The sequence below is a fragment of the Arachis ipaensis genome, chromosome B06 (assembly GCF_000816755.2).
Source record: "Arachis ipaensis cultivar K30076 chromosome B06, Araip1.1, whole genome shotgun sequence".
NCBI classification, from domain to species: Eukaryota; Viridiplantae; Streptophyta; class Magnoliopsida; order Fabales; family Fabaceae; genus Arachis; species Arachis ipaensis.
Window position 1 is genome coordinate 27,780,309 of NC_029790.2, and position 13,625 is coordinate 27,793,933.

General features: G+C 28.8%; 2 protein-coding genes across 2 annotated transcripts; both read right to left on the minus strand.

Moving 5' to 3' along the window:
- On the minus strand, positions 582-1,431 carry LOC110263942 (ubiquitin carboxyl-terminal hydrolase 27-like). The gene is made up of 3 exons (XM_021105786.1): positions 1,235-1,431; positions 838-903; positions 582-717 (listed from the first exon to the last, which is right to left on the minus strand). The coding sequence occupies exons 1-3, from the start codon at positions 1,391-1,393 to the stop codon at positions 682-684; spliced, it is 261 nt and encodes an 86-aa protein (XP_020961445.1). The 5' UTR covers positions 1,394-1,431; the 3' UTR covers positions 582-681.
- LOC107646864 lies at positions 2,843-8,465 on the minus strand. The gene is made up of 7 exons (XM_016351009.2): positions 8,313-8,465; positions 7,868-7,942; positions 5,960-6,022; positions 5,674-5,715; positions 4,095-4,178; positions 3,641-3,991; positions 2,843-3,049 (listed from the first exon to the last, which is right to left on the minus strand). The coding sequence occupies exons 5-7, from the start codon at positions 4,164-4,166 to the stop codon at positions 2,969-2,971; spliced, it is 504 nt and encodes a 167-aa protein (XP_016206495.1). The 5' UTR covers positions 4,167-4,178; positions 5,674-5,715; positions 5,960-6,022; positions 7,868-7,942; positions 8,313-8,465; the 3' UTR covers positions 2,843-2,968.

The following is a 13,625-nucleotide window of genomic DNA, read 5'->3' on the forward strand; positions in this document are numbered from 1 at the left end:
AACAAATTGATGATGAATTCTAAGAACCTCACTAACCTGAGGTTTTTCAAAAATCCTGTAACCTAGAAGTTATGGCAGGGGCACCTGTTACAAAAAAATGAAACTCCTATCAAGTACTCATGCAAAATGCAGAACCAAGATAAAAAAACCAGCAACAATATCAGATACAAACAAAGTTAAAACAACATCAATTTAACACCTTACTCCTTCCAAACAACTTTCTAAAATGCCTCTAAACATAATACATTATAAAAGTTAAAGTTAAAGCTGTTTTCGGTCAATAGATGAAGAACTTCTACTTGTTATCATTAAATTAAATTATTATTATTAACTTTTAGTTAAAATTTTGATTATATATGTTTTTGATTATGTAATACTTTTACAAATAAGCTCAAACTTAAATTAAAGCCGGACAAGATGTATTAGCATAGCTCAAGGAATAATCGTGTTATATTTGTGAGACTTGACGACAGTGGAATGTAATAAGTAACCAAAACATATTTTCTTCTATGTTTATAATTAAAAGAACAAATGAAACTTGATAATCATATCTCTCCTCTTTCATTATTCTCTCCTCGAAATAATTACCTCATTTCATTCCATTAATGAAAGATACTTGATCGCAGCATTATGCCAACAGTAGTGGCAGTGATAGTTCTCAACATGCTCAGCAACAATGAATTACTTCAGACAATCCAGCAGTGCACATCCAAATATCTGAAGCGAGAGACATCAGCTATCAGGGAGCTCATGAAGGCTTGCAGAATTTCAGTTACCCAAGAAATAATATTGAAATTAAAACAACAATATAATTGGCGCTGAATTTTTGAAACTCACCAGGGTGGAACCACTAAGTACAGGTGAAAGAGGCAAACAATTAAATTGTTCCAAGTTAATTGAGATCTGCAAAACAAACAAATATACAGTTTGAAATTAAATTAAAATTTCAAACAGATACGAGAAAACATTTACATTAGAAATAAAGGTTAGGAGTACCATTATCTTTAGATAGAGCTACAACTGAGTCTTTTCTTAACTTCTCAAATCTAACCCATGTCATCATACAAAATCAATTAGTTAATTCTAACATTTCTCCTATTTTAGCCATTTCGATTACCTTGGAACCTTTCTCCTCCTAATGCAACAGTGTCAAATCAAAACTGTATGACAATACATAAAGTGTACACACAATTAACAGCAAAGGTAAGAGAACTGCATTGAAAGCCTTCTATACCTGGGATGAGCAACTCTGACAGGTCAAGCTGCTACTAAGAATCCCATCAAAAGGTCCAAGGTAGAGTTGGTGCCATCTTTCATGCTCACTCTGCCAGTCCCTATGTATTCGAGTAAGAATTCTATTATTAGAAGCAAAAATGTCTGCTAAGGAACTCATCTTTGGAGCATAACAACCTCTGATTTCTTCTCTCAATGAGCACAAAAGATGTAGAAATGCTTCAGCGGCATGCTACAAGACACACAAAATAATGGTAATAGAACAATGAAAATAATGTAAATCAATACTGATGACGGTTTTTATTCAAATAATAATTTAGATGAAGCGTGAGAATATCCTATCAAAACAAGACAAGATAGAATGTATTTTATATTTTAATTAGCATAAGAATATGAACGCTTGTGTAAAGAAACTTCAAAATTATTCTGACATTCTGTCCTATTTAATCCTAAATATTCTCTCTGATTAGCACTTCTTTGTGTGTTGCCCTATACAGCAAAATTGTTTACAATGTTTGCGCAGGCTTTTAGCCTCTGAGTTCAATAATCTCTATATCACTCTGTAAACTTATTTTTATTTGCTCTTATATATATATAACAAACTTTTAGACACAGCAATAATAATCTGTAGAACAACAAATCACAGAACAGCAAATTAGACAACAACTAAGTAATTTACTAACTAAAAATTAAATTCTAACTAAACTGTAATAAATTAATTCAAAGAACATCAAAATTAGTTTTTTCAAATACCTGGAAACGGTGGAACAAAGGAAGAACGAGAAAGAGAAGAGAAGGGAGAGGGGTTTCTTGCAATTGAGCACCGCGCCCGTCAAGGAGAGCACCGCGATTGAGCGCTGCTGTCGCCGTTAGGAAGGGGAGAAAGGGTCTGTGCGTTGTTGCAGTGGCTATGTTAGGACTTGTGGAGAGCACCGCGCCGTCGCCCATCGAGGATAGCACAGCGCCGTCGCCGTACGTGGAGGAGTGCACCGCGATTGAACGCTGCTGTCGCCGTTAGGAAGGGGAGAAAGGGTGCGTTGTTGCAGTGGCTATGTTAGGGATTGTGGAGAGCACCGCGCCGTTGCCCGTTGAGGAGAGCACCGCGCCGTCGCCGTGCGCGCGATTGAACGCTGCTGACCTACTGTTGCCGTTAGGAAGGGGAGAATGGGTATGGTTTGTACGTTGTTGCAGGGGAGAAATGTTAGGGTTCTTCATTGTGTATGTGCGTGAAGTGGAACAAGTGAAGCTCTTTTTTCTTTTTTTGAGTTTAAGTTATTTTTTCATTGAAAAAATAATTGGTAATAGCTAGGGATATAATTAAAAGTTTTTTCTTTTAATTTTTAATCATAAACAATTTTAGGCAACTTTTTATAAATGTTATTTGTTTAATATTTTTGATAACTCATATAAAATATTGTATTTTTATTTAAAAATGTTGTCTTAAAGCTTTTATTTTGTAACATTTTATAAATGTTGTTTTAGATATCAAAGACAACTCTTTCTATGGGTGGCCAAAAATTTTGTTATCTTTGCCTTACTCAAAGACAACTTATTAAAAATGTTGTCTTTGCCTATCTAAGACAACTTTTATTAAATGTTACTTCGAATAAGTGTTACCTTAGGCCAAAAATGTTGTAGTGTGTCATAATCCAAAAACAAAGTATCAAAGTAACATTTTTCAATAATACGTCTTAACATATAATTCTTAATATACGTCTTAACATATCAAGCAAGATCATGCTTCCTTGTTGCTTGCTCCAAAAGACCTACTTCCTAACTCTTTTGGTGATGGAATCTCACTCTCTTGATCCAATCCCTACAACAAAAATATAACTATTATGAGCACAAGAAATGCAAGAAAAAGGCATATATTGATATACATTTATCATGTCTAATTACATAGCATTGATACAATAATGAAACCAATTTAAGATTATAGAGCCAACTACACATGAAAACTAATTAGCACCATATAAACCACATCATATTTCTCATTAAATTGATAAAAAAATTTAAGAGTATAAAAACAGGTTTGACATCATTTTCCAAACCTCGTTGTTCAAAATTTGAAATCCAAACACGAATTCCATTATAGTTCCTTAGACAATTTAAGCTAAGCTGTTTTGTGTTATGTTGAGCTTAGAAGGTAAGACTTTAATTTGCGCCTTTACCTAAAGCAGTGTTGTGTTGTGTTCCACTACTTGAACTATCTTATGTGTGTGGTTGAGGCTATACTATAAATTACACTCTCTCTTCTTTAGAATTTCACATAACCGTGAGTTTCATAAATAGAAGGAAAGTATATGCCTTTTGTTAAACTTGTATTTTATTACTATCACTCTAGCATAAGCTAGCACTACTACTAATTATATTAATAATAGAAATCATAAGCAGAATATGAATGTACCTGTGAAACTTGTTGAGTAGAAAATATTCCAGCCAATTGTATTGGAATTTTACCCCCTTCCTTAGAAGCAATATAGGAGACTAGCGCTTGCAATTGCGCTTTAACGGTATCCAACTCTTCTTGCACATTTGGACCACAAGTAGATGATGTGCCAACATCATTTGAAGAACCTAAATTCATTTGACTAATCCTTGTAGTGTTGTTCTTGAAAGCAATTGTTGGAACAGCTCTCATACCTAAACCTCGAACACGACCAGGGTGCTCTTTCCCAAAAACTACTCCAAGAGTATTAAGAGGAGAATTAACAGTTAATTCCATCGGTTGTTGGCTGCTATGTACTTCAATCTTCTCCTACATATATAAAAAGAAAGAGAAAGAATCAAAAATAGTATTATCTTATAAAAAAGAAAGAAAAAGAAATACAAACAAGTTACTTATTGCACTTTAGTCTTACCGCTATTTCTTTAGCCTTTTCATTAACATAACTTCCATCTATTTTCTTGTGAGTGATGTCCCACATTAACATGACTAAGAGGAACTACAAATAGGGATTTAAAAAAATCTATTCATTAAAAGTATATATATATATTCTAAAGGTAAGAAAATTATTCTTGTATGTGCAAATTAGATATTAAACAAATACTTAAATAGTATTCTAAAAGAAACTATAAAAAATTATAATTATCTCTTTCAAATGATAATTTCGTGGCTGTAACAGTGACGTTGTGAATTTTTCCTTCTCAAGTAGTTGTATATATGATCTAAAGAAGATGCTGGGTAAGTTAAGAAACTAAAGAAGACATTACTCATCAATCTGAAAAATAGAAATAGTATATTAATCTCACATAAAAAATTATTAATTGCCTTTTAATTTTATCATTTAAAAAATGTATTTAGAAAAAAAAAAGAAAAGAAGAAGAAATAAATAATAGATCTGGAGTGCATATGTGTGAACTAGAAATCTAGAATCAAACAGAGCAGACAAAGGTTTATTTTTCAACTAATAGTTTGGAAGCAGTTTAACTCCATTGGAACCATTCTTGTAATTTAGATATATATTTCTTTTTGTGAAAACAAAGCTTATGAGTTAAGCTAAGAGTATTGAATTAGAATGAGAACAAAGTTCCAGAAACATGACAAAGGATGATCCAACGAATCAGTCACATTGTGAGCTTATAAACAAGAGATAAGAGCAATGATCATTTTCAAGTCTGTAATGGATCAAACGCAATACAGATTGTGTTTCCATATATATTATAATTTTGAGAATTAGATCATTTTCAAGTCTAGAATCGGTCAGCATGTAGTGAATTAATCAAAGACAATAACTAAAATTGTTTAAAATCCAATGAATTGAATTACTTGGATTGGTCTACGTCAAGTACAATTTTCGTTGAATCTCAATTATTGAATTCCAAATTTTTAAACATTTAGTTTTTATTGATTCAACAAGTCCAATTTTTAGATTTTCTTTAAGAACTAACATTAAGAATGTTATGGAAGTATTTTATTAATAATTAAGAGCACCGCTCTGTTGCATGCATTTCACAAGATACATATACTGAATACATGGCTTAGCTTCTTTCACTTAATTTTCCGAGTACACTCTAAAATGGTAACATAGTCTGAAGTCTGAACTAATAATGAGCTGATCAGCTTATTAGCATATTGCTAATAGTAATAACTAAGACATGCAATTTTGGCACTAATCCTAATCATGATGAAAGGAAAACTACTCCATGTTCTCCATATCGATTATTATTTTTGCCTTAAATTTGTTTATTATATGATGAAAAAGAAGACTTTGTATGTATACATATATAATATATTATTTATACATAGGAACCAATAGTGTCTCACATGGGACCATGCAAATGGATCAAAAGTCAACGCAAGTTGACGAGAGAAAGTTTTTATTTGATTAGAGATTAGATGCTCTGTCCTCCACTGATGATGATGATCTTTAATATTCTAAATCAGCTTATCCAACATAAATAGGTATCACTGCCAAAGCTTAAAATAACAGAACGAACCTGATATTCTGGAATTAGCTCCTTCAACTCAGAACGTAGATCCTGAAAGATAGAAAAATAAATGGTTAAGTTATCAACAACATTAATAATGATAACAAAGTTCCAGAAAATATCACGATTAGTATCAAAATCCCCCTCCCCCCCCCAAAGACCAACTTACCAATATAACAATGCTAGGAAATATAGCAGTAATTCCATTCACAGAGGAAAAAAATACACGCGATAAAGGCTTATTGTATACATTTCATACAACACCAAATATAAATAGGAAGTGAGGAGGGCATACAGTGGCAGTGGATGTCTGAATTTGAAGCCATCTAACTGAATTGGCAAGGCTAGGTTGTTGACCCTGTGTTCATAAAAATAAAAATTAGATAATCATTACAGAGAAAAGTAAAATGGCATGCGCAAAGAGAGAAAAGATAAAGAAAGAAAAAAATAGCAGAGCATCTAATCTAATCTAACTGGAAGAAAATAAGTAGGAACAAAATATAGGATTCAAATTTCAAATACTTCACTAATTTAGTAGAGAGATGCTCAAATTAAATAGAATGCACTTTAAAATTGACTAGTTATTAAAATAAGTTAGTTATTTCATTTTTCTTTTTTCCTTTTTACAATATGTCATTTGAAAGCATTCAAGTTGCAATGAGTTATTAAAATCAGTTTGCAGTTGACTGCAACAGCAACAACTATAATCAATGTCAAATTTTGACTAGTTAATAAGCTCAAAAACTGCAGCAAAGATAAATTCAGCCATCATGAATGCAGCTCATGTATTTGACACTGAAATCCGCAGATAATTCAGTATTCTTAGCCTAACTTTAGGTAGCACAGGTCAGCTGAGAGAGATTCATTCATGTGCCATGTGGGTGCTTGGTGCCACATTATATGACTGCCACGATAACTGAAAGCATTATCTTTATCATTGTGATGGCTGTCTAAAATATGACTTGTGTAGCACATAGTTAACACAATTGGATAGTACGCTCTTGAATAATAATGAAGTGACATTATCAAATCACAAAATCCATGTTGACAAAACTTTTCTTACTACAAAAATAAAGAACATTTGACAAGCTCATGTAATGGAATAGACCATGATACATAAACTGAGAGAGAAACAAACCAACGCAACAAGGTAAAAAACTTTCACGAAAAGATCTCATTTCTAGTATTTGTAAGAGCACTTAAGGAAACAAGATTACTATCTTAATTTCCAAAATCAGGTTAAATGCAAGATAAATACTAAAAATAAAGAATAGATTGTTGCAACACTGAAGTAAGCATTCAATTCAAACACTTGAAGAAGCAAACCAACGACAATTGCTGGAGAACAGCAGCAAAAATCAGATATAGGGTAAGCAATTTTTGGTTAGTTAAAGCAACAAAAATCAGATACAGCAAAAAACATGTTTCACATGAAAAATTATCACCCACAAATTCATGTTAGTTAAAGCAAGTTAGTTAATTATCTAAATAATCAAACAACTGGTTTACATAAAAACACAAAGACACACTATCTGTTTTCAATTAATTCTTATTTCTTCATTCCTTGGTCAATTGCAAAATCTGGTGGCGCCTATTTGAGTAATTGATTAAAAACCAGCTGAAAGTCTCAAACACAAGTAAGACAAGTGAGTTTAATAGTCAATATAGGGTATCCGAAGACATGTAAAATTGAAACTGAAAGTTAAAATATAAAAAGGGGTCAGCAAAAACAAGCTATGTGAATTAAAAAGAGGCCTAACATGTGAATAAGGAATAGAATATACTAAAAACCTGACTGGTCATTGAGAACATTTAAAAATGGAGTGCTTTGAGAACTATTTTAATCCAGAAACTGTGCCTTAAAAATTGAACCAGCAAACAAGAAAAAACAAAAGCAGAACGCAATAAGAAAAACTAGACAAGCCATATAAGAAAAACTGTACAATCACACAATAAACAAATAAAAATTTCACGCAACAGCAAGAGAAGCATAACAATTCATAAACCTAAAACCTAGACAAGCCACCACAAAGCTTCCAAACCAACTAAAAGAAGAATGACAAGAAGCATATACCATCATACGAAGCTTTCAGATTCAAATTCATGCTCAATCCACACAAGAAAATGACACCCCTACTTCCAAAATCAATAAAATAAATAAATAAAAATCATTCAGCAATAAGAGTAACACGTTAGCAATTACTTTGGGTGGATATTCTGCTCCAAGTTTCGGATCAACACACTGCTTGACTTTATCCTCGCTAAGTCTTGGTGTAGCCTGAAATACAAGTTGCTATGATAACCTAAATTGGAAGATATATAAAATTTAATACATCTCAATTAACAAACCCAAAATTGTCTAAATCAGAATCAGATACAAATGTAAATTTAAACAAGTCAGAACACTAGATACTTGAATCAACGTAACAAAACCAGTTCAGATAACAAGTGGTCTTTAATCAACATAACCAGTTCAGAACACTAGACATTGGCACTAGATCTGAGATTGGGGAGAGAGAGAGAGAGAGAGAGGAGGGGGTAAGGTTATGAAAACAACCTTGCCGGCTTTGCAAGCAGTGTCGACGGTAGATATGAGGAAGGAAGATCTAAGATCCAAGATCTGAGATCATCGACTGTACGAAAACAACCTTGCCGGTTTTGCATGCAGTGTCAACGGGCAACGGCAGATGTGAGGAAGGAAGATCCAAGATCCAAGATCTGAGATCGTTGACTGGTTGAACACAAGACGGCGAGAGAGAAGAGAAGCCCGAGAGGGAAGAACGGCGATGTGGAGAGCTTCTTTACACGGAGGAGAAGAAGGAGAGAGAAGGGAGATCGAGAGTGCCGTTATGATGTGTTTCGTTTAACGAGCTAGGGTTGCAGTTCCTTTGTTTTATATACGTGTGAAAACAGCAGTTCAAAACCGCCATAATCACCAGAACCGCCACCAAACCCAAAGTTAATTATGGCAGCAACAAAAAATGCCATAATAACTGGGTATTACGGCGGTTCTTTAAAACCGTTGTAATGTCAATGCCATTTTAAATTCTTTTTTTCTAGTGATTATTTTATAGAAGACTATAAAATAATGAACTTCTAACTAAATTAAATTATATTTATTATTATTAAAAAAGGTAAGAGAGAGCAATAGAGAAAAGGTTTGTGTGTATTGAAGTTGTGTAGAATGATACAATATAGAAGGATATTTATAGGTGCTAAGAGAATCGAAATAATAAAGACGTAATATCCTATAATAAATATTCAGATATGTTAAATAATGCTAATTGATCTAATTGATACTAATTATACTCTAACAATTATATTCAATTAATTGATATACATAATATTAAATTGTGATACTTAAATATCTAATCAAATTAATTAGTTGATATAATTAATCCACCGTAATAAATTATATTTAATGAGTTAAAAGAAATAAATCAGAAAACATTCTCAAAAGCATGCCACGTCAGTTTTATCATTAAGTGCAAAAATTCGATTTTTATATAATAAAATAGATAGATATCTCATTATTCGTTATTTTAACTTATCTATTATATATTTTTTTATATTTACCACTCAATATATTAAAATATAATTTATATCTAGATAAGAATTACATAGATATTTAATTAAAAGAGCATTTAATTTTTTAAAATATAATAACAGTTTTAATTTCTTTGATATTTCTTTTTACATTTTTTTTGTGTTTTTTAAATAAAAGACAAGCCTATAGCAAAAATAGGAAGAGATGGTAGTATTTATTGAAGAGGGAAAAAACAAATATAATTAAAATTCGTACATTCAAAATGTGTTTGAACTTTAAAAAATGAGATGAGATATGAGAATACACAGACATTTGACTTCTATGAATCTGTTTACACCATTTTACATAGTTATTTAATTAAAAGAGCATTTAATTTTTTAAATATAATAACTTTAATTTCTTTGATTTTTCTTTTTACATTTTTTTGTGTTTTTTAAATAAAAGACAAGCCTATAGCAAAAATAGGAAGAGATGGTAGTATTTATTGAAGAGGGAAAAAACAAATATAATTAAAATTCGTACATTCAAAATGTGTTTGAACTTTAAAAAATGAGATGAGATATGAGAATACACAGACATTTGACTTCTATGAATCTGTTTACACCATTTAACTCAGTGTTTTTTAACTTTCTGTTTTCTTCTCTTCTATTTCATATGAATTTATTAGTGCGAAACATGTATCACATAGAGTGTTTCTTAATTCCATCCTAATCCATATATTATTTTTGCTAAACAAAATATAAAAAGAAAAAAAGACAATAAATAAATTAAAGTTGTTATTATTTAAAGAGAAAAGAATAGATTAGTATTTTTGTATTTTAAATTAATCAAGATCTAAATGAAAGATAACGTTAATTTAAAAAAGTTAAATTAAAATTAACTCAAACATTGATATTTAAATTATAAAAAAAATTAATTTTTATATTTTATAAAATATCATACTGTCGATAATTATAAATATGACGCTACTTAAAATTAAATAAAGTAACACAGATAAAACAAATAAAAAAATAAAAAATAACTTAATCTTATATAAAATTCACCTATAAAATTCTGTACCGAAAAATGAATTTAATTTTAGTATATTAATAATATAAAATATTTTATATAATTATTCAATTCAATTAGATTTATCTATTTAGGTCATTATTAAAAATAAATTTAAGATACTAACATACAATTATTTTTCTGGTAGTATTTTTTAATTTATTTCTTTTAATTTATTAAACCAAATTAATTATAATAATTATGTATATTAATTAATTAATTTGATTAATTTATTAGTTATTAAAATAATAAATTTATGAATAAAATAGGTAATTGAGATATTTTCTATTAATAATCATATCAAATCAGATCAAATCATATCTATTGAGTCAAATTCAAATCATGTGAATTAAGGACCAAACTAAAATAAGATGATTTTTTACTTATTCAAATTGAATGTAATAAATACAAATTAATTTTGTTAGATAATCATGATCTATGATCTTTTATATATAGATGGTCAACAAGTTTATAAGAGCATCTCTAATGCTTGGTACTAATTTTATTTTATTTTAGGTCTTACAAGATACCATATAAATATTTGTGGACATATCATAAGACTTGATTTGAAACTTAATGTAAAATTTGTCACTCCAATACTTGATTTTGTTTCAATCTAAATTCTAAATTATTTTTTATTATTTTAAATAAATTTAATTAAATTGTGAAAATTTAAATAAAATAAAATATAAAATTACAAAATTAATAATTATATACCATATAGGGTGAACGCGCATCGGTTATGGCCAAAATTTCAATTCGATCCGTACTAAAATCATCGGATCCAATATTCGCAATTTTTAAGTTTGGATTCGATCCATGTGCGGATCAGATCGGATATATCCGCAAAACACAAAAATATTTTTAAAAGCTTATTTTTATTAAAAATATCAATAAAATTTATTTTTCTATTCTTTTAAATATGTTTACTCTTAAAATATTATTAAACATACTTTTCTTAAATAATAAATTAAAATAATACAACATATATGATAATTATTAGTGAAAATAATAAAACATAAAAAGAATATTTATTTATTTATTTCTTTAGTTTTGCGGATACGCGAATATGCGAATACCTATACAAAATCCGCAATCTGATAGTCTTGCGGATTGGATCCATATCCGCATTTTTTCGGGTTGGATTCGGATAAACACTGCGAATATGCGGATCGGATCCGATCCATAAACATGCCTAAATTACCATATTTAGATTATAGAAAAATTAGAATTTTATAAATAATTTAAAAAATTACGTTAAATCAATTTGGATCTATTTTTCTACCAAATTGATAAGATAATAAAAAATAAAGTAATAAAATACACGGTACAAATAAGTACATCTAATTTATTTGAGTAAATTTAGTTAAGTCTTTGTTACAATGTTATAATAAAACAACGTTACAATGTTACAATAATATCGTTAGTGTTTATTTAATGGATGGGTTTAAATAAGTGACAACATTTAACTCTTTTTTTTAAGTGATACGGTATCTCTTGATACCAGTATTATGTCAAAAATTATATCCAATGCAAGTTTTAATTTTAAATTAGTTCATTTACTATAGGATCAAAATTGATACCTAAAATTGATTTCATTAGAGTTGCTCTAAGACTCATCATTTTTATCGCTCTTGTTATTTCAACTCTTTTTCTCTTATTTTCTTTATGTATAATTTCTTTTATGTATAAATGTACACAAAATGAGAAGGTATGGATGAATATTTCATTGATTATTTATTTGATGAATACCATAGCCTATAAATGACTCAATTTAAGCATCCTACTACTGCCAATGGAAGTTAGATCGGTAGGAATCAGGGTAATCAATGTATTTTTTATAGTATTCGATAGAAGAATATTTGTTAAAATAAATATATCTATTGTAATAAATTTTCTTTGTCAATTTGTTATCTTTTACCTAATAAACAATATTCATGTTGAATATATTATTTTCATCAGAAGTCATACATAATTGATTGATAATTTTATGTAAAAACATTCCTGTGGTGACTAAGCACTGTACCATTAACTCGCTAAAATTAATTCTCCTATGATGATCTCAATGTATAACACTATCAGATAGAAACTTATTAGATTATATTTGTTTCTAATGAAGTGAGCGAGCTTTTAGACCTAATCACAGTTAGAGTTGAGGAAGGTCATAAAAATACTAATAATACAAATATTGTTTATTTTTAATATTCAATAATAATAATATATAAATTAAAACTAATATTGTTATGTAAAAAATAATAAAACGTATATTATACTTGAGTAACAGAAATTTTTCCTTTTAAATCACATTAAATATATCATTTTAATTTGCTTACATATAATTTTAAGTTTTCATTGGCTATTAACACTTCTCATGTCTTTAATTTTGAAAATGTTATTTTTTATAATGAATATATTATGAATTATGTTGAATTATATTAAATTGATTATTTTATAATTATTATATTATAACTTTTTTTTGTTAATTTAAAAAAAATTCAAAGAATATCTGTAGATAACTATGAGTATCTGCATTCCCTAAAAGGATAATTAAATTGGGATTTGCGACAAAAATAGAGAGGGGATGGAAGATATTTTTTTAAAACAGGTCATAATGAATATATTATGAATTGTATTGAATTATATTATTGAATTGATTATTTTATAATTATTATATTATGACGATTTTTGTTAATTTTTTTAAAAAATTAAAGAATATCTATAGATAACTATGGGTATCTACATTCCCTAAGAAGATAATTAAATAGGGACTTGCAATAAAGATAGATAGGATTTTTTTTAACACAGGACTAAAGGACGGGAAAGAAAATCCGCCGCACTCACATGAATATACATTACCATCTTTAACTAACAACAGAAATTCAATTTGAGTCTATTTGAGATGAAACACATAGATTTCATCTGTATTGAATCCTAAGATAAGGAACCTAATTCGAGTAATGGATCTAAGTTAATCTTACTCACTTGAGTTAATATTTTTAGTCATTGTTGTAACAAATATTATATTATTAAATATTAATACATTTAGTATATATAAAAGTTGAATATGTGTACAAGAGATTTTTTAATAAACTAAAAAATAAATCTAATTATCTTTTTATCGACTACACGTATATAGTCTTTTTTATTTATTTTTACTTTATTTTAGTTGCTTTCTTTTCCTTATTTAACTTTTACTTCCAACATGTTTATTATATTTCACTTCGTCTTAGCCTCAATTTTATGGTTATCTTTTTAATTGTATAAAATGAACTATTTCTTTCAAAATATACTTACATATATTATCCATCATAAATAATTATTAGGATAAACAAACAAATATAAATTGAATATAGAATTTAATTTTAAT

Coding starts and splice junctions, on each gene's coding strand:
- LOC107646864 (XM_016351009.2), bottom strand. CDS start 4,166: ATGTTAATGTGGGACATCACTCACAAGAAAATAGATGGAAGTTATGTT. Junction 3,992..4,094: donor AAAAGGCTAAAGAAATAGCG/GTAAGACTAAAG, acceptor TTATATATGTAG/GAGAAGATTGAAGTACATAG. Junction 3,050..3,640: donor CTACTCAACAAGTTTCACAG/GTACATTCATAT, acceptor TTTTTGTTGTAG/GGATTGGATCAAGAGAGTGA.
- LOC110263942 (XM_021105786.1), bottom strand. CDS start 1,393: ATGAGTTCCTTAGCAGACATTTTTGCTTCTAATAATAGAATTCTTACT. Junction 904..1,234: donor GTCAGAGTTGCTCATCCCAG/GTATAGAAGGCT, acceptor TTTGTTTTGCAG/ATCTCAATTAACTTGGAACA. Junction 718..837: donor TACTTAGTGGTTCCACCCTG/GTGAGTTTCAAA, acceptor CTCTCGCTTCAG/ATATTTGGATGTGCACTGCT.